This window comes from Sminthopsis crassicaudata, chromosome 2 (genome assembly GCF_048593235.1).
Source record: "Sminthopsis crassicaudata isolate SCR6 chromosome 2, ASM4859323v1, whole genome shotgun sequence".
Lineage (NCBI taxonomy): Eukaryota > Metazoa > Chordata > Mammalia > Dasyuromorphia > Dasyuridae > Sminthopsis > Sminthopsis crassicaudata.
In genome coordinates this window covers 465,971,258-465,993,218 of record NC_133618.1, presented here as the reverse complement: position 1 = coordinate 465,993,218, position 21,961 = coordinate 465,971,258, and the positions used below count along the sequence as shown (strand labels likewise).

At 33.0% G+C, this 21,961-nt stretch overlaps 1 protein-coding gene across 6 annotated transcripts in view; it reads left to right on the top strand.

Annotated features, from left to right (window-relative positions):
* The window catches only part of DENND1A (DENN domain containing 1A), a 701,497-nt gene that overhangs the window by 145,396 nt on the left and 534,140 nt on the right, over nucleotides 1-21,961 (top strand). For 5 of the 6 annotated variants that reach the window (XM_074293045.1, XM_074293044.1, XM_074293042.1 and 2 more), the window contains exon 3: nucleotides 15,398-15,441. Coding sequence is in view for 4 of the 6 variants with exons in the window: in XM_074293044.1 (XP_074149145.1) it covers nucleotides 15,398-15,441 (44 nt within the window). In the remaining 2 variants the exon portion in view is untranslated. Of the gene's footprint in view, nucleotides 1-6,989; nucleotides 7,051-15,397; nucleotides 15,442-21,961 lie in introns of those variants that run through there. The other variant, XM_074293046.1, reaches the window with a different exon arrangement.

The following is a 21,961-nucleotide window of genomic DNA, read 5'->3' as shown; positions in this document are numbered from 1 at the left end:
TCTAGTATGGAGGGATCATAGGTTCTGATAAAAATAGAAGAAATCAATCTCTGTTCAGATAATAAGTGACATATGGTGTAATTTTTGATAACATAATTTCATATTTCATTTACAAAGACAAATATACAAGTGTCAGCATTTTCTCAGGGAATTCCATTCATATCACAACATTTACATGTTGTAGAATAGTTGGGAGAACACTGCATAAATAATAACTTAGATTTCCATATTCCTGGAAGAACATTGAAGTACAGGGATAGAAAGCTAACTATGTGCATTAGCTGTGTGCCCCTGGACAAGTTGCTTAATCTTCTTCTGTTACAGGCAACTCTCTAGAACTGTATGTTGCAGAGTAAGTGCCAATCTGCATTGTTAGATAGAGTTTGCTAACCAAGGAATTTTCTATTCCAGTGAAATCACAGATGTAGCCTCTATCCCTGTAATCTATGAGACATTTCTTATATTATTTCAATTTTTTTTCCTTATTCTGAATTTAGCAAAAGTGAACATTGCTTTATAGAGTTATGGTGACCATGGTGAAGAACAATAGTTTGGGTAATACAGAATAAAGGATGCGGGGCAACGACAGCAGTTTTTGATTAAATAATAAAACAACTGGGCATGATGGTCACATCAAGAGCGTGGCCATCTCTGTGTGCAGCTGAGGTGGAGGTGGACTAGTAGAGCTTGGAAAATTTGAGAAATTGCAAATTTAAGGTGTTTGAGGAAATATTATTATTTATATTGAAGTATGAGTCTTCTGATGTAGAACTCTCTGCATGCAAATTAGTTACTCATTATAAGGTCATAGATTTAGATGTAGAAGAGACCTCAGAGGCCATTTGGTCTAGTCCCTTCATTTGTAAATAAGAAAACTGGGGTCTAGGAATGTTAAGTGACTTTCTTAATGTTACACAGATATTGTCAGAGGTATAGTTTAAACCTAAATGCTCTCATTCCAGGGACAATATTATTAGTTTTAGAGAATTGTTTGACTGAGAGCAGAGACCTCATAAAAGTTTCATCATAAAATTGGGTCAAATTCAGGGCTTGAATCAGGTCTTTCTGACTCTACTGCTGCCTTTTATTCAAAATATCAGGTCACCTGTCTTAATAAAATTTAGGAAACATAAATCAGCAGGTACATAGCACCAAATATTTATTAATCACAAGGATTTATTTATTTCTGAGTTGGGTGGTTTATTTTTTTTTCTTTTTTTATTTTTGTACTTGCCGTATGTATTAGTGTTTATAGACCATTAATAGAGTTGTTAAGGATGGGAGGCAGAAACCACTGTCCATAGAAGATATGTCTCAAATCATGATAAAGCATTCTAAAATAATATGGGAAAAATTATATTTTATTTATGTAAATGAATCTCATTTTCCCCCCTAATTTCACCAAAGCACAACTTATTCTATACTGAGACTGGAATATCACTATGCTTTTAGTCTATGATAATAGACAATGACATATTATTATGCCATCACAGTTTTAGATTTAGACCTAGAAGTCGTCTAATCTAGTCCCTTCATTTTATAGATGAGGAAACGGAAGCCTAGAGAGGTTGTTACTCTCCCAAGATTCCTCAAGCAAAAGTGGCACTGTTAGGATTTGAATTTAGGAGCTTGTATCCAAAGGGAGTTAAGATATAGGATCTTAGAATTTTGATCTGAGAGGGACTTTGGAAGTCATTTGATACAATCCTCCTCATTTCAAAAATGAATAAGCAGAGATTCAGAGGGGAAAGTTACTTTCATAACATTTTTCTTGGAACTATACTTTTGTAATGTTTATTTTTCTAAATAAATTTTGTTCAATTAGCAAGCATCTGTGTTCTCTCTCCCTTCACTTTCCCTCAGTATGGGGAAAAAAAGGAAGAAAAAACCCCTTTGAATAAATATGCATAGTAATCAAAACACATTTTCACATTGGCCACATTTAAGAAAGCATACCTTATTCTAAATATCTAGTACACCTTCTTCCGCCCTCCTTTCCTCCCCCCCTTCGTCCTTGCTTCTCCTTCCTCCCTCCCTTTCTCCTTCCCTCCTTCCCTCTGAGGCTCAATTGGGATAAAGTGACTTGCCCAGCGTCACACAGCTAGGAAGTTTTAAGTGTCTGAGATCAGGTTTGAACTCAGGTACTCCTGACTTCAGGGCTGGTGCTCTATCTACTTCGCCATCTAGCGGACCCTACCATCATCTTTCTGTCTGGAGGTGGCTAGCATTCTCTACCATCAGTTCTCTTGAATCACAATTGATCAGAGTCAGAGTTTTACATATTATAGAATACTTTATTTTTATAATATGTGTTGAACTATAAATTGTCCTCCTGTTTCTGCTCATTTTACTAACAGTTCAGTCATGTTTAAGAGATTCATGCTCCTCCTCCCTCCCTGTTAGGTGTATACTTTTGTTTTCCCTATGTCAGATAAGTCACTCTACTCCCTTTCTCTTTTTTTCCTAATGTATCATTACTTACTTTCTTTTTTCCTTTTAAGATCACTCCATCTTATTTCACTTCCTTTACAACCTCTACCCATATTTTGGTACTTGAATCATTCTCCTTCCTTTACCCCTACCCTCCATCAGGATGCAAACATTTCATCTTTACTTATAAAGACTTTTCAAACTGTTGTTCAGTCTTGCCTGTGTCTGGCTCTTTTTGACCTCATTGGGGGTTTTCTTGACAAAGATAATAAAATAATTTGTCATTTCCTTTGCAAGTTCATTTTACAGGTGGAGAAACTAAAGCAAAGAAAGGTTGTGTATTTTTTCATAGCTGCCTTATTTTTCACTTTTCAAATTTCTCATTTCTATTTTTCTTTACTACTTTATTTGCATTTCATTGTGTCTACTTTTCAAGATCTTTTTTTCAAGAATGCTTGGAAGTTCTCTGTTTTATTAAAAGTCCATTTTCAAAGTACCAGTTCATTTGTTCAGTAACATTTTAGTAGTGTCTTGCTCTTTATGACCCCATTTGGGGTTTTCTTGGCAAAGAAACTTGAGTGGTTTGTAATTTCCTTTTCCAGCTTATTTTACATATGAGGAACTGAGGCAAATAGGATTTAGTGACTTTCCTAGATTCAAATAGCTAATAAGTAACTAGGAGAGACTTCCCAACTCTAGGTCTAGTATTTTATTCACTGTGCCACCTATCTGCCCAAAGACCTGTCTAAGATAGGGTGTTATTTGGTTTTGGTGGATAAATTATTCTTGTTATAAGCCCATATTTTTGACCTTCTTCCAAGTTCTTTACTGCTTTATAATGGTGGCTGCTAATTGTTGTGTGATCCTGATTGTGACTTCTTGGTACTTCAAGTTTTTCTGAGGACTTGAAGTATTTTTCTTTGATCTGGAAACTCAGAATTCTGGGTATGGTGCTATTTCTTCTTTCATGAGATGACTAGCAGATTCTTTCTGTTTTCACATTTGTCTTTTGATTCTAACTCAATAAGCATTTATTAAATATTTTCTTATGTTAGACATTGTGTTAAACATGGAAATATAAACATAAGCAGAGAAATAGACATTGCCTTCAAGGAATTTATATCTAATGGGAGAGACAACATAAAAAAAAATTACTCAAAAACAAGTGGGGAAGTTGCCTGTGGAAGGGACATAGTAAAGAAAGTTCAGGGAGTCAGAAGTCCAGGAGAGCCTGGAGAAGAATGAAGACATATTTGTCCTGAACACTTTCCCTCTAAAGGAGTTTTGAAAGGTATGGATGGAGGGGAATGAAGCAGTCAAAGGAAAGGGTTATGAAGGGTTAGGTTTCTGTCATGATTTCTTGAGATATGACAACCAGGTTCCTCCCTTTCTCCCTTCCTTCCTCCCTTCCCTTTATCCTTCCCTTCCTTCTTCTTTCCCTCCCTTCCTCCCATCTTTTTTTTTTATTCTTCATCATCTATCTATTCTTAAATTATCTCTCCTTGATCTGTATTTCAAATCAGTTGCATTTGATATGAGATACTTTATATTTTAATTTTGTCAGTATATATATTTTTGTCTGTTTCAAACAGACAAGAAAACACACAGATTTGATTCAATCATTAACTTCTGCTTGATTCATTCTTATTTTTGGTGAGTCTATTACTTAAGAATGTGTACTTCTTTTATAAATCAAGATATTGTTCTCTTGAGGTCTCTTCTTCATAGCTTTCATTTATTTTCAAAATTTTTTCTTTAAAGCTCTCATTTCATTTATAAAAACTAGTACAAACTCACATTTTAACTCAGATCATTTCTTCTAGGAATTCCAGTTGGATTTTTAGAGCATTTTTTTTTTTTTTTGTTATTTTTGTTTTTTGTTTTGTTTTTTGAGCCTTTGTTTGGTGTAAAGGATAGATAGACTGTTTTGTGTTATGAATAGCTGGTTGGTTTGTGTGCCTTGACTGTTAGAATCCCTCTTGGAAAGCAATTCCAGGTTGGAAAAATAGGAAAGGACCAGGTTGTGAAGAGCATTTAATGTCAAACAAAGGAATTTGCATTTGATCCTAGAGGTAAAAACAAAAGGAGAAAAAAAAAAAAAACACACAACATTGGAATTTATTAAGTGGGGTGGATTGACTGTCAGACCTGCACTTTAGGGAAGTCAATTTGAGAGTATTCTTGAGGATGGATTGGGGGGAGGGGAGAGAGAGAGAGAGAGAGAGAGAGAGAGAGAGAGAGAGAGAGAGAGAGAGAGAGAGAGAGAGAGAGAGAGAGAGAGAGAGAGATTACTATTAATATTAGCATTTTTATTAGTTTGTATTAGTAATTATCCAATTCTATTATGATAATCCAGATGAGGTCTTTCTGATCTAGGGTGTTAGTTATGTGAATAGAGAGAAGGGGACATGTGAGAGTGTTACGAAGAAAGACCCGGTAAGATCTGGTGACCAAAAACTAATTTGATAATGACATTGCACACCTGGGCTACTGGGGAGAATGCTGGATACTATCCTCTATTGTAGTATCTCTGCCTATCTTTCACTTTACAGATTACTACACTGAAACTCAGGCAAGTAAAGAAACTTTCTAAGGTTACATAGTTTGTAAGCAGAAGAGCAATGATTCCAACTCAGAATTCTTACAGAAGTCTATAACTTTTTTGCTGCCCCATACCACCAACTTGGAGGTTGTTTTTAACTGTAGTTCTGAAGAAATAACAAAGTGTGGTAAATTACCACACTAGGAATGAAAAGTCCAGTTTGGGGTTTTGCTTATGTCATTGACTAATCATGTGATTTTGGCTAAGTCACTGAATCTTTTTATGTCTCAATTTTCTTCTCTGTCAAATGGGGATAAATGTATTTAAGTACAGAATCAAATGAGACAGTTCTGATGAGGTGGAAAGAGCCCTGGATTTGATTTGGGAGGTTTGAATTGAATTTGTGGTTTTGACATTTATGAGTTTTGTGACCAAATGCAAATCATTTTACCTCTCACCTGTAGATCCTCCATATGTACCTATTTCTTTTGCCAAATAGCCATGATATGACACACATGTTATTTGTTAACACAATATATATGTATGCTCTCTATATATGTAACATATATACATGTTCTATAATAAGAATTTCTCCCAGGTTCTCTCTTGTACTGCTTTCCAGAGAACTATCCCATAACATATACACATATTTATATACATTGAATTTCCCTGGGTTATGTAAGGAAAATGCTTTGTAAATTTCAAAGCATTATAAATGTTTTATGAAAGCATAAAATTTAAGCAATGTTATTACTTGAATTGTCTTACCAGTGATGTGGAAGAACAGAATCTGTTCATTCACTGAACACACACTTATTGAGTGCCTACCATATGTAATACATTGAGGTAGCTAATATGATGAGTACATATTGACCTTGCTTTCAAGATTCATTATAGTTAATTTTGTGATATGAAATATGACTCCATATGTATATGCTGTCCAGTATGCAAATATATGTGTGTATGCAAATAATTTACAGTTATTCTTCAGCAGATGTTATATCTATAATAATCATATAAGGTGATTTTATGTTCAAGAGGTTACAGCTTTCAATTGAGTTTAATCTTATCTATTGTAATTATAAAATGAATGGATTAGAATGAAATAGATCTCAAGGGTCCTGTCCTCTTTTGATGTTCCATATTCAAGATCTTCTTTTCCATAAATATTGTATTTTATAATGCTACAGGTTGGTGAAATGGTGTGATATTATTATTGGCATTAAATGAGTGGGGAAAAAGAGATCCCATCTAGAAAGTGAATTGAAATTTAAGGTTCAGAATACATTGTAACAAATTTCTACCTCCCCCTCAAATTTATGTACTTATAAGAAAATACATATGCATTTATATGAAAATGGGATAAAATTTGGGCATCAATAGCAAGGTTATATTAGTTTTTAAGGAAACACACCCCTTCTAAATATGTAACCACTAAAAATAGATATCCAGTCTTAAGCTTTTTATTAAAACTTCTTCAGTTTTATTAAAAACATCTACATAAGCATATTACCTGTTCAGTTTTTTTTTGGGGGGGTGTTATTTCTCTCCTCCCTTCACCCTTTTTATGTTTTTTGTAATTCTTCTCTCAACTTCTTCCCTTCTTCCTCATTCCATGTTAAGTATAACTTGTTGGGGCTTCTGTAGCATTACGTTTTGAGAATTATTAGGTGCTCATTCTATTTTGAGACTAAAAAGGGGTTATGGAAAATATTTCAAATTATCAGTAATCTTTTTTGGCATTCACAGTTCAAAAATCCATCAACATGCCCAGGAAACAAAGATAAACCTCCGTTCATGGCCTCCTCTCCCTCCTCCCCCCAACCCCCCAATTTTATTGCCTAACGTCAACAGGCTCATTATTTGTACAACAGCTGATGTATTTAGTACTTGTTGATTCACTTAATTGGTAACTGTACTACATTCATAACAACTCCAACTATGGAAAACAATAGGTCAGTGTCTGCTATTTATGCATAAATAGTCACATAGAGGCAGAATATGTCTGAAAGGCAGAATATGTTATTTTGAAGAGTAATCTGTTACATGAATGGGGCTATTGCTTATACCATGCTGAGGTGGGTTTTATGTGTTCCTGTATTCAATAATTGTCTGTATGCTTACAATCTGGGAAGCTTGCAAACTATACTCAAGATATTAAGTTAGCTCTGAAATGCCAGTATTGGAGGAAATTTAAAAAGAAGAGCTCTATGGAAAAACATGATTTTTCAGATTGGTAATAACCCAGATATTTTTTATCTGCTGTATTCTTTGTGTTTTTAAATTGCTTTGAGGCCTAGAATTATTTTTTGGGGAAGGGGAGTTTGAGGGTATATGTTTAAAAATGTAGTTATTATGTATTATGTATTATTATATTAAACATATATTTAAATCCCTTGTGATTTACTCTGTCTTAAGTAGCATATTAAGTTCCTGAGTTTTAAATTGGGAATTATTGTTTAATATGCCATTTATGTGGCACTTTGACTTCCCCAAAAACAGCCTTTTAAAATGTTTACCTAGTTTAAGGGGACAAATTAAGGACGTAGATTTTGTTTGTTTGCTTGTTTTGTGAAGGGAAGTTAGAGAAGGGGAGAATCTATTTAGAAGCTAGAATAATTGTTTAGAATAATAATTATAATAATAGCTCCTATTGAAATATGTAGCATTTTGGATTTTGTCATGCTAAGTTTGTCAAATATGCAGTATCATAGTCTAAAAAGGAAAGTTGAGACTGAATTTTACTAGTTCTTTGGATAGCTTAGATATTGAAGGCTACATAAAGAAATACTGATTGGATCTTTTTATTTTATTTTATTTTTTTTTTTTTTTTGCTTTTAAAGTAATACAAATATGCCCCTTCAAGAAATGTTTTAACTCTTTAATAATGTGAACTTGCAGACTTCAAGTTATAAAAAGGATCCATCTCTAAAAGAGTTGTGATTGTTTTGTAAGACTGAACCAATTATCGAGGCCATTTACAATTTAGAGTAAACAAAGCTGAATTTTTGTAGCTGAAACAGTTTCTTTGAAGATTTTTATTGGTATAATTACAGTTTGTTACCATTTTCTGTCTTGCTATCAAAAACCTTTTTTTGTCCTACCAAAAATTAACTTTTGTTTGTTTTTTCCTTTTAAATAAATTTTTAAAATTTTAGTTTTATATATAAGACTTTAACTTGCCTCTGAAATAGACAATTTCTGTAGTTGAGCACTTTATGTGTGTGTGTTTTTTTTATTTATAAAATCATATATTAACAAGATGATTTAAAAAGTAATATAGCAGACTTTGAACCCTTTTGCAGTATGTTCTCATCCTCTCATCTGGAAAATTAAATCAGGCTATAGTGTGGATTAGTATTTAGGTTGTGGGGAAGGAAAGATAGTATTTTAAATGCCATGAAATTAGAAAAATGAGATTATACTTTGCAACTATTCTAAAACTTTTTTTGTGTGTTTCCTTTCGAGAGGGGGTGGTTAGGCTAGGTTTTTATACACAGTCTAAAAACATATCAAGACATATCATATCTTTCTTAGCAGCCAAGATATTGTGTTGGTTATTATATAGTGGTAAATAGGAAGGTCACTGATACTTGGTATATTTTTAGTCCAAGGTAAGCTTCTTGATTAGTCACATTTTTAGTGTTTTAATTTTAAAGTTACTGTAGATGTGATTTGCTGTGCTTTTAGAATTAAAGGGATTTTCAAGTTGTAAGAGAACTCAGAGGCCCTCTAGCCTGTTACCTGAACAACCTCAGTTCTTACAGTGTATATACAAAATGAAATAGATGAACGATACAGAGATGAAATTAAGTCTTATCATTATGTGGTACCCATTGAAGAAAACATAATTTGGAATCTTTGCATTTCTTCTTATTTAAAATAAACTTCTCTTAAATGTGCTTAAATGTCTATGTCCTGAGCAAAAACTTAATGTGATGTATAGTTAATGTAGCTCCTGAGTTACAAACTAGATTTCATAAGTATCTATATGTAGTATTTTTGGTGCAAGAGAATAGTGTTTGCCATGTTTTCCAGGAACTTTAAGCCTAAGGCAAAACTTGGGGTTTTGGGAGTTTGTGTAAAATAATTTATAGCACTTACCCAGTATTTCTGGCCCAAATTCTTATTCTACTAATTAAACATCCTCTGGCAAATTCTAGTATATCTCAGAGGTCTAAAAGTACATGTTAGAAGAAAGGCAAATTTGGAATAACGTGAAAAGAGAAAAACTTGACCTTTATCCAAAAATGTTCTAGATTCTTCCTCAATTTTTGGATTCTAGAACATCTAATCTTTTAAAATACAATTATATTTTTTCTTTTCTTAGGTTAAGTTGAGGTATCCAATCATGTCTTGTGAAAATGCCCATTAAGTTTGGAAAAACCCATTATTTTTTGTAATTTTTAAGTGCTTGGGTAGAGGAGTTGTCATTTCTTTGGGTGACTGTTACGTTGGAGGTATTATATTTAATCTATGAGTGAAGAAGACTGCTAATTCAGGAATCTAGGTTTACTAAAGGTTAAGAGGTTTATAGATACTCTCGGCCTAGTTGGCAAGAAGTTGCAACTATCAAACTTTCAGTTGAAAAGTATTTTCTTGAGAAATCCTGGTATTGATTTTCAAATCTGTAAGTATTTATCATTTAAATAAGAAATAAGTTGCAGATAGTAACAAGTCTAAGGGGAAAATAAGGTACAGAAATATAATCATATCATGTCTAATACAAATTTTATCATGTCAATATTTAAAACTCAGTGCTTTCATTGATACGATTATGCACTCCATTGATACAGATGGTAACTACATTTTTTCAGCCAAAGCATGTGATGAATACATTTTCAATAGTAATTTTAATTTTCTAATTGTCTTAGTCATGCCTAAGGCTGGCATTTTGTTCTAGATTTCATCTATTCTAGTGAGAAAGGATTTCTGTATATATGCTTCTTAATTTATTTTCCAAATCAGAAACCAGGACATGTGTTCTGACAAAAGATGTTACATTTGTAAAGCTTTGTTAAAATATATTCTCTTTTCTACAAATCAGAACCATCCTGGAAAATCTAAGACATGTAGATTTGTCATGCATTTATTGATGTTAATTTTTTTTATCATTAAGGATAAACTTTTCCTTGCCATGGTTTTCTGCTAGAAGATCTTACAATGAAAGTTAATGGCTCAAAATCCATGCATTTTTGGTGGAATACAAATATGAAGTGGCATTTTGAAAATTAGGAATTGTAATAGTGGATGATGGTTTAAGAACAGAGATATAAATATTAGACTGATGAACAGTTTTCCAGTGTATGTTATTTTCCACATAAAGATATAGAACATTTCATAAAATGGTCCCAGACCATTTAAAACTCAAAGAAATGCAGCTGACGCAATGAAATACATAGAGTACTTGTAAAAACATACAGACACGCAAGTGGATTGCTGCCAGACAGAAAATATAAAGGCGGTTTGCCTAACTGCAGGGTGCCGCGTTTTGTACATGTGCCATGCCGGTGCTGTTAGTACAGAGTATGTTGTGTTGCTTGGGGAAAAGCAGATTGCATTTGGACCTTTTTAGCTTAAAAAGTCTTATGTAGATCTTAAGGTGAAAATTATGGATCAGCACAAAGTGAAGAAGCCATGCAAAATAAGCATTTCATGAAAACATCAATGTAACTTGTTTTTCTTTTTGGTGTTAATTTTGTTTAAAAAAACAAAAAACAAAAAAACACTTTTATAATATTCTGGATTGCCAACTGCCACTAAGGTTTCTTCCATTGCCTTCTTGTGGAGTCAGGGGCCCATAGATTCTCAAAGCCTGCTAACTGAGTAAAACTTTTAGATGTTCTTCCAGGTCCACAAGGTTGATTAATTGATAGGTTGTGGGTCCATTGTCAAAGAATCAGTGAAGCTAAGTACATAGACGCTTATTACTATAATGTTCATTAAGACCTGTTGAATTTTTTTGGCCATATAAAGATAGTTTACAATAGCATAGTGGAATGCAATCTGCATTGGTAAAGGTATATTATGTTGACACTAATAAAATCATGGATTCTAGAAATTTTGAACTGTGAAGTATTAATTGATTGCAATACTAGCTATTTGTGATTAACAGGAAGAATCTTTGTTCATAGAATTGCCCTAATCTAATATGTGCAAAGCAATATTAAGTGGACTTAAAAAAATGAATTGTAAGTTGTGTGAACATTTCTTATCATCATAAATAATGTGTATTAAGTGACTAGGAAAATCAGAACTGAAAAAGCTTATAGACTGATGATAGCCCGTGATAAATTATTTATTACTTGGGCACTTTTGTCTCTTAAGAAATCCAGACCCTCTAGAAGGATAGTTTCAGGAAAGGTAAGTACACACTGATTTAGTAGATTGTATTCTTATGTTAAAATGAAGCAGGATTTCATGGGAAATCACATTCTTATAATTAATTCTATCATTGTATACTTTTGGGAGGTCAGAAATCTCTTTTTACTATTAGTATTTTAAAGTATTTGATACTTCCATCAAGATCATCACTTTTTTCCTGCATATATTGTTGTTTGTTGTCCAGTCATTTCAGTACCTGACTCTTCATGACTCTTATTTGGGATTTTCTTGATAAAGATTTTAGGGTGGTTTGCCATTTCCTTCTCCAGCTTTCCTTCTCTAAGAAACTGAGGCAAATATAATTAAGCATCTTGCCCATGATCACATAGCTACTAAGTATCTGTGGCCAGATTTGAAATCAGGAAGATGAATCTTCTTGATTCCAATCCCTGAGCACTATCCATTGTGCCATCTAGTTGCCCTCTGATCATTTAGCATTTAATTTTTTAGAATTGTAGCATTTTCTGTTTTATGGACAAGTCCTGCATAATGAAAGATTAGAACTGAAAGAAAACATACTTATTTTTCTATCAGTCTCCCTCCAACCCCTCGTTCTCTAGCTATACCCCCATTAGAATCTAAGCTTCATGAAGGCAGGGACTGCTTTTGTTTATCTTTATTTTTGTGACATCCTGCACATGCCTTGTACCTAGTAGGCACTTAATAAATGTTTGTGGAATAGGAATGTTAGAAGGTAGAGCAAAAAATGTTAGAACTGAAAGAGGTAGTAGGATCTAGAATAGACAATATTAGACCAGACTTCTATAGTATTTACTTAGTACTTTACTTAAAAAATTGCTTATTCTTTAGCATTCTGGTTGGCTAAAACCATGATTGCAAGTTACATGTTTAGCTGATTTTACACAAATCACAAGAATCCAAGTATTTCTTAAAAACCAAAAAATGAATAGCATGTTATGTATTTGATTGGAAAGTGGCTACTGATATTTGTTATCAAAGGACAACTAATAAGATAAAATTTTGTAGGAACTGAGCAAGTGATTTGGAGAAAAAGAAGAAAGCTAGGAGTTAGCTATTATGCTAGACTATTTTAAGGTTTCCTAATTATTTTGTGTGTGTTAGGAATTCCTTTGGCAGTCTGCTGAAATCTATGGACCTTTTCTCAGATTAATCTTTTAGAATGCTGAAAACATGTAGGGTCACAAAGAAAACATTGAAATATATATTTTTAAAGAAGTTCACACACATGAGGTTAAGAATCCCTATTCTGTGAAGATATTTTTCTTTTGAGGCATCAGTTTATGATGAATTCAAGTTGTCTGTTATATATGTTTTAGAAATTATAGCAATTAGCATTTATTTTTATTCCTTCTCATAGCAACAGTAATGTAAGTTTACATTTACATTATGCTTTAAGATTTATGTAGTAGGGAGTGCAAGTACTGTAATTCACTCTCAATAAGTGATGCAGAAACATCCCTAAGGAAGGGAAAAGACTTGCCTGTGGTCACTGCACCGAGTGAGCTCTGGAACCAGACTTTTTGATTTCAAGCCTGGTGCTCGCTGTTTTCACTGTACTATATTGCTTGTCAATGCATAGCACAGACTAGAAGAGCTTTAATAGATGACAAGGTAATTCCTTTACCTGCTAATCCTAGCTTGTATAGGCCTTTCCATTCAGTAGACCATTTTTATTGCCCTGTAGGCTGCTGTCTATAGAGGTCAGATGAATTAAACTGGTTTTAGTCCTGGAAGATGCTATTCCTGAGTTGCAAAAGGTTGTTTGAAGAGTAATTGGTTCCTGAGTTCCTTGGCACTTTTTCCACAAACCTTGGTCCTAATGCAATCTATTCATTGAAGAGCAAAAGTTTTTCCTTTCATTAATGTTTGTTTCCCATGCCATACAATAATGTGGTGATTACTTATGTGCCAGAAGTACATAAACTCTATATTGATCATACCAAACTCTAAAAGTCTTTCAATAAAAAGTCTGGTGATGAATTTTGTGTCTAATGTGTGAAGACTAATCTAACTAAATTTGGAGAGATTCATCGTTGAAAAACTGATGAATTCTTTTGGTTAGAGCAAATCATGCTAAGTGCCTGCTAAGGTGTGGAGGCAATTCTTCTCTTGGTGGATTGAGCATTCATAATGATGAAATCTGAAATAAAGAATTTTTTTTTTAAACAAACCTTAAAGATCAGAATTTGAGTAAATATGATTTGGAGGGAGACTTGCATCTGGTAAAAATGTATTCAACACAGCAAACTTATCAGTAGAAAGAATAAATAGTTCAAATTTAGCTGATCCCTGATGTATATTTTATAAAAACAAACTACACTAATGATCTTAATGTCCTTCTGGAAATAAACTATATCCATATTTTTGAAAAGTTGGCTCTTATACTAATCAATAGCAAATGGTATCCTAATAGCTTCTAATTAGAAAGCAGTGGTATAATAGAAAGAGAATTGGATTTAAACGAAAATCCGCATTTGTATATCAGCTATAACTTCTAGTTGTATGACCCTAAGCAAATCAAGTGCCTCTAGCATTTGTCATTTTCTTTTTTTGTCAATTTAGCCAATCTGATGTTTGAGTTGGTACCTCAGAGTTGTTTTAATTTGTACTTTTCTAATTATTAGTGAATTAAAGCATTTTTATATTGCGATTGATATCTTGTATTTCTTTCTCTGAAAACTGCCTATTCATATCCTTTGATCATTTATCTATTCAGGAAAAAGTAATAAGTATTTACTAAGTGCCTTCTGCATTTCAGTCACTGTATTCTAAGTATTTTAAAAATATTATCTCTTAGAACAATCTTGGGTAGTGGGTGCTGTTTATGACCATTTATACTTGAAGAAACTGAGGCAAGCAGAGGTTAAGGGATTTGCCCAAGATCACCCAGCTCCTGAGGTGTCTGAATCTGACTGAAATCTGGAGATTCTAATTCCTAGCCCAGCACTCCATTTCACTTTGCAATTTAGCTATGTTATTGGGCTGTTGTATGGAAAGTATTTCACAAACCTGTATAATTATTGTTTGTAGTTCATTTATCTGTTGACTTTATTGACTGGGAATTGGTTGACTTTAGAAATATAATTTTATAAAACAAATGAACTTTTATCATTTCTTTGAAATAGATACTATTTTCCTGTAGGCTTTTTGAGTAAAGCCAATTGTATCAGACAAAACATAATTACTTCTTATATTTTACTATTATGCTATTTATATTTAAAAACGTAACTAATGGTAGAGCTTTTTCTCATTTATTCTAAGACATTTGATAAGTGTAAGAGAAAACTTAAGTCTCTATCTTCTAGTATCTGAAGAATTGTTTTCTAAATATTAGGAAAGTTTTCATAATAATAGCATGAGTGTTATCCCCTTTGAATTAACCTTGAAAGGGTTCAGGCCTTTCTGCTCTTCCTCCCCCCACTCCCAATTTTCCCATTCCCCTCGCAACCCAGTGGTGTGAAAGATTGTTTTTTTAGCACACAGCTGTAATTATGTAAAGGAGACTTCTGATTAAAGTTGAAAAGTCAAAGCAGGTTTGGAAACACGTGTGTGTGTGTGTGTGTGTGTGTGTGTGTGTGTGTGTGTGTGTGTGTGTGTGTGAGAGAGAGAGAGAGAGAGAGAGAGAGAGAGAGAGAGAGAGAGAGAGATTGATTGATTCTAATTTAGTCTCTCTGTCTTCCTCTCTCCTCTTTCCTCTCTTCTCTCTCCTCTGTCCTCTCTCTCTCTCTCTCTCTCTCTCTCTCTCTCTCTCTCTCCACACACACACACACACACACACACACACACACACCCCTTTCTAGTTAGTGAAATTTTTACATTAGGTAAAAGCCCAAAGTTAACAGTAATGTCAGGCTTTTTTTTTTTTTTTAAATTTCTGGAGGAGGTTAAAGGGAGTTCCTTGAAGAGCCCTTCCTTGTGCTTATCAACATAGCAGCCTCATCTGCCCTCCTTGGATCCCCTGCCAGGGTTGCTATCATCTTCTGATCAAATATTAATGTGTGATTCTCTGCCTGCTCACTAATCCAAAGCCAATTAATATTATCTGTCAATTATTTACAGGTCCTGAGGTGCAGAGGCAATTCCCAGAGGACTACAGTGACCAGGTTTGGAATGCGTAATTAATTTTTTTACATGACAAAATTTATTTCAGGGTTGTTCAACACATTATTACCATTTTTAAAAAACCAAAAGTGGTAAGTGGAATTTTAGATGGGAAGGGAGGCAGTGATTAGGAACTAACAAAGAAGAAATGAAAAATGAACTAGTACTAGAAAATGTTGATACTAGATTTGGAGGCTGAATGATCTATCAGTGGTATAGTGGATTGGATCCTAGATATAAAGTTTAAGGGATCCAATTTTGCATATACTTTCCAGTATATATTAGCTGTGTATCTCTTGGCAGGTCAATTTACTTTGTCAAAGCTTTTTTATCTGCAGAAGGACAAAGGGAAAGCAAGGGAGTAATCTTTTATATAGGGCTTACTATATATAGTAGGTACCATGTTAAATGCTTTGCAAATATCTCATTAAAATAGGATACATTCTTTCATTTATAATATAGTTATGAAGAAAATACTTTTTTCAAACTTTAAAGTCTTATAGAAATATAGAAAGTTATTACTATTAACATTAGGCACAGAGAAAGGTAGAGCATTTCTAAGGACATTTAAATTTGAAATATGCTGTGCTTTGCTACTTATTATGAAATTCTCTTTGGGTAGTTTTGGTAAAATTTTTAACTCTGTGGGCATCTTAAAAATTGCCTTGTTAGATTTCTAAAAATTTGAAGTGAGTTATAAAAACCCAGTAAGAAGCAGCAGAATTGAAATGGGAATACTGATATGTGAAGGAAAAGATTTTTAAAAAATCATTACTTTAAACATTAATAGTATTTTATTAATACTATTTTATTTTCCAAATATATGTAAAGATAATTTTCAACATTCATTTTTGCAAATCTTTGTGTTCCAGATTTTTCTCCCCCCCCCCTTACCTCCTCTTTCCCCAAGATAGCAAACAGCCTGAAATAGATTAAATATATACTGGTTAAACATTTTCATATTTGTCACGTTGTGAAAGAAAAAACCAGAACAAAAGGTAAAAAATCAGAAGGAAAATAAACAAACAAACAAAAAAAGGGGTGTATGAAAGTACTATGCTTTGATACGTATTCAGTCATAAATGTTCTCTCTGAATATGGATGGCATTTTCCATCCCAAGTCTGTTGAAATTTCCTTAAATCATTGAGTTGTTGAGAAGAGCCAAGTCTATCACAGTTGATCATCACATAATCTTGTTATTACTATGTAAAATATTCTTTTGGTTCTGCTCATTGAAGAAAAAGGGTTTTTAAGGAGGTTTTATATGGAAGAGGTGTTGATGAAATCCAAAGTTGTCAGGTTCGTTCTTTAGTAGAATCAGAAAAGTCATTTTCACCTATGAGATAGCCCCACTCACTGATGAATTTTCATTGGTTCCATTAAATACATCCATGATGATTATTATGGAAATGTTTTGCATGACAGCACATATATTCAGTTGCTTGTACTCAATGAAGGACATGGGGAAGGAAAAAGAGAAAGAATCTGGAAAGTTTTAAAAAACAAATTTAAAAATTATTTTTACATGTAACTGAGGGAAAATTAAAATTCTAAATTAAAAAAATTAAAAAATCTTTGATGTTTTAAAATTTAATTTGGCTATCACTTTGTAGACACAGTTGGAACTTTTAAAAAAATACATTGATGTTAAAAGGAGCAAGGAAATAATCAGTTTTTCCCCCCATTTATCCTTTTAATTTGAATTTTATTATATCATTCCCTGAATATGTTAAGAAAAGTATCTTTAATTTCATTAATCAAACAATCTCATAAAGCTTTTCTCTTCCCCTGTTGTCCTGAGAGGCCTTGTGCATGTCTTGTTTTAGCTCTGCCTCTAATGTGTTTTGTGTCTTTGGGCAAATCATTTTATCTTTCTAAGACTTATTTCCTCATTTAAAAAAAAAAAAAAGAATTTAGAAAAGGTGATATAGACCCGTGGTGTCAGACTCCAATAGAAACTGGTGTCACTAAGCTGTATATTAGCATCCCTGTGGACTTGGTTTTAAATGTAATGTTATTTTAATTTTTCTATGTTTTTATTTGTGTTGTTAAATATTTCCCAATTATATTTTAATCAGATTTAGGCTGTATTTGGAAGTGTTGTGGACCATAAATTTGATACATCTCATTAGATCTTTTAGTTCTTCTCCTTTATGTTCTAACATTCTATGTTCTAATGACCTTATGTAGTTATATTATGAACTAATAATACCTTGTTCTTAGGTCCCTCTTAGTACTAATATTAATACCGATTCTACTAAATATAATTCAATGCTTAGTTATTTCTGTTGAATTCACTAAATATTTTTAAAGCTCTGTGAACTGTAAGTCATTAGTTGGAGTTGGAGATATAGAAATGAAAAAGTTTAATTAAAGTTCATAACAAATGGAGAAAAACTTGGGAAATTAATATTGGTAAAACAATAGCAAAGATAGTTAAACCTTAAATATAGTTGCACATTAATGTTGGGGGATAGAACTAGCACATATGATAGATAATTTTTTTTATTGAACAAGATATGATATACATATATGCATAAATATGTGGTAAATATATATGTGTATATGTGTGTATGTGTGTACATCCATACATATATACATACACAGCATAATTTGACTAATATTATAGCTAAATCATTGATATTAGGTAATTCTGTAAACTGGGATTTTATAACATTAACTGGTATAACATTAACTGTGATTAACATTGTTTTGTTATAAGCAAGACCCTGTTGTATCCACCTGAGATCTCACTACAAAATCATCTACTGGACATTCATCTGTACTATTAATAAATAAAAAATGTTATCCGTTTGAAATTAACAGTCCTTTGTGATGATTCCCCTAATTTTTTTTTTAAAGGAACCAATTAATAACATTTGGTGGAGTATGTATATATACATATATACATAGAACAACTTTCAGTTTATTTTGTCTATGATTCAACAAAATTAAAACATTGATGTTCCCAATCCTCATCTCCTCCAATGTGTCTCAAATACTCCCAAACCAGATCTTTTTTTACTGTAGTTTGGAGATAGAGCACTGTGCTGTGGAAAGTGCATTTAAGAAGACCTGAATTTGAGTCCTTGGTCTCCTACTTAGTAGATGTATGATGTTTGATAAATCATTTAACCTTACAGTCTTACTTATCTGTAAAATGATGCTTGTAGTACTTGCAGTCCTTTTAGAGTCCTTTTCTTTTACAGTACTGCAACAGGTGTTAGTTGCGCACACATATACATATATATGTGTGTATTCACACAGAGAGAAGGAGACAAACAGAGCGAGAGAGAGGAAGAGGAAGAGGAAGAGGGAGAGGGAGGAGAACAAGAGGGAGAAAGAACAATTTTAAGCTTCCTCTAAACCTTAAGAGCTTTTTTGATTTTTATGACATTATCTCAATGAAATAATTATTTTCTTTAAGCACTATCAAAACAATATAAAAAATTTTAAGCTGGGGACAGCTAGGTGGTGCAGTGGATAGAGCACCAGCCTTGAATTCAGGAGGACCCGAGTTCAAATGTGGCCTCAGACACTTAACACTTCTTAGCTATGTGACCCTGGGCAAGTCACTTAACCCCAGCCTCAGGGGGGAAAAAAAAAATTTTTTTTTAAGTTATTTTAAGAATTGAATGGGAACCTTTAGTTATAAGAGTGGTTTGTTTGTGTGTGTATGTGTGTGTGTGTGCGCGTGTACCTAATGACTGTTGCAACATTTTCCATACATCTCTAGGAGAAAAGGAATGCAAGTACTAAAGCATCATTTTACAGGTAAGAAAACTGAGATTCAGGGAGATTAAGTGATTTGCCTTTCTGTGAAACTTTCTGTGATCCAATACTTTGATCAATGAAGAAAAATGTGGTAGGGAAAAAACTTTGAATTTGTAACTTGGGATTTTTTGGTACTTTCTATCCCATCAGATTATAACATCTTTGCTTTAAAGTACTATAAAAAACAACATGTGATTTATATTTCAACAGCATTATAACATCCCCTACATAAATCTTGCTATGGATATTGAATATAACGCAATTGTTCCTTGTCCTTTGAATTATCTTAAGTTAACTAACTAATCCCCTCTCCTTTTTCCCCCCAAGTTTTTTTATGGTAGCTTTTTTTTTTTTTTTTTTTTTTAATAATGCAAAGATAGTTTTCAATATTCAGCAAAACCTTGTATTCCATATTTTTCTCCCCCTTCCCCTTGCTGAATGACAGCAAGTCATTCAGTAAAGGTTAAACATTTGCAGTTCTTCTGAACATATTTCCACATTTATCATGCTATACTAGAAAAATCATATCAAAAAGAAAAAAAATGAGAAAAAAAAAGCAAACAAACAATAACCAAAAAAGTGAAATTACTAAATTGTGATTCACATTCAGTCTTTGTAGTCCTCTTCCTGGATGCAGATGGCTCTTTCTATCACAAGTCTATTGGAATTGGCTTGAATCACCTCATTGTTGAAAAAAGGCAAGTCCATCACAGTTGATCATCACATAATCTTGTTGTTATGTACAATGTTCTCTTGGTTCTACTTACTTCACTTAGCATCAAGTTCCTGTAAGTCTCTTCAGGCCTTTCTGAAATCATCCTGCTGATCATTTCTTATAGAACAATAATATTGCATTACATTCATATGCCACAATTTATTCAGCCATTCCCCACCTGATGGGCATCCACTCAGTTTACAGTTTCTTGCTGTTACAGAAAGAGCTGCTACAAAGATTTTTGCACTTATGGGTCCTTTCCCCTGGCACTGTTGCTGGATCAAAAGGTTTGCATATTTTGATAATAGCCCTTTGGGCATATTTCAAATTGCTCTGCAGAATGGTTAGAGCTGTTCATAATTCCACCAAGAATTTATTAGTGTCCCAGTTTTTCCACATCCCCTCCAACATTTATCATTATCTTTTCCTGTCTTCTTAGTAAGTCTAGCTTTTTTAACCTTAGATGCTAATACTCAGAATAGACATCATTTATAGTGCTTTGAATTATATAATTGCATAATATATCTAATATAGTTATATCAGATGTATTATAATATCTAATATAATAATATAATATCCCTTTGAGGGAGAATTTGAAGATTAGAAGAAGAATGATTTACCCAAGATATCACATAATATTTTTACTCACATTTATCATCCAGATCTTCTGATTCCCAGTTCAGTGCCTTTTCCATCACATTACACTTGCTCTCAATAGCATAGGTTTATTGGGATCTAGCTTATTCTTATAATTATAAACTTAAGTCTTGAATATAATTGGAAGTATTATAGGAAATACCTGTTGGGGGATTTAAGCCTGAAGTATTTGAAAGATTTTCTTTTTGATTTTTTTTCTTAAAGACCATAGCCTAATGATTACTAGATTAGAATTTAGAAAATGATTTATGGAACATACCTTTCCCATAGATTCAGGGATATGTAACTTATGGAGCCATTAAAGAAAAGTTAATTATAGAAGTAAAGCTGCTGAGTTTCAAGATTTCTTCCCTTCCTCCCTTCTTCCTATCCTCCTTGTCTCTTTCTTTCTATTCCCTTCCTCTCTCCTTGCCATCCTCTTTCTCTTTTCTTTGTGAGATAAGTACTGTCTACTGGCAAATGAGTAAATAGATGCTGAAATTTAATATGAGTTTTGTAATTCTTAAATGTCTATTTTTATTTGGTTCTAGGAGCTATAGAAATTCAGAGATAGAATAGTCTTTCAGGCACAAACTGTTAATGCTAAAAGGTATCTTTAAATAATAGAATTTTAGAATACTGAAAATGATCTTAGAATGTAGAATTTTAGACTAAGAATTGCTGTTTGGATGTAGAATGCCAAGAGTTGGAAGAAACTTTAAAATATCTAGGCCAACTGTCTGATTTTACACATGAAGAAATTGAGGCTCAGAGAAAGGAAGGGACTTGTCCATGGTTACATATCATGTAAAATGGGAGAGCCTAGAATAAAGTCAAGATTCTGTCTTATAATTTATTCACTGCACCATGGAACTAGTCAATGATTCCCCGACCAAGTAAATTTTATTTTTTTCTCTTTATTAATAGATGCTTCAAAGACAAATCTTACCAATCCTTTGTCAAATATTATTATAACATAATTCTAAGATGTTTCTATTTACATATGGTGCTCACATTCTCAACATACAGTGTTTTTTGTATTCAAACACTTATGATCAAATCCATAAGGAATAGTTGAGTTAAATCAACACAAAGTAAAGCACTTATTGCTACCAAAAAAAAAAAATCCCCTCCTGTTTCCCCTTCATTCGTCTAAACTCTCAGGGCTTGTTTTTACATACAGTATATTTCCCATGTACCAGCACATCTGATCAGAGACGCTTGCTGCTGCTAGATGTTTTATTCCGTGTGTTCTTTGTACCTTACAGTAAAAGAATCTGTCACAAATTATTGTGGCCTACTGCTTTAGAAACCAAGAAAAAAGGAGGTTAGATTGACATCTGTGACTGAATAATGATGACCAGCCTTTTGGCTCCCCTTGAGCCGCAAAGCTAGC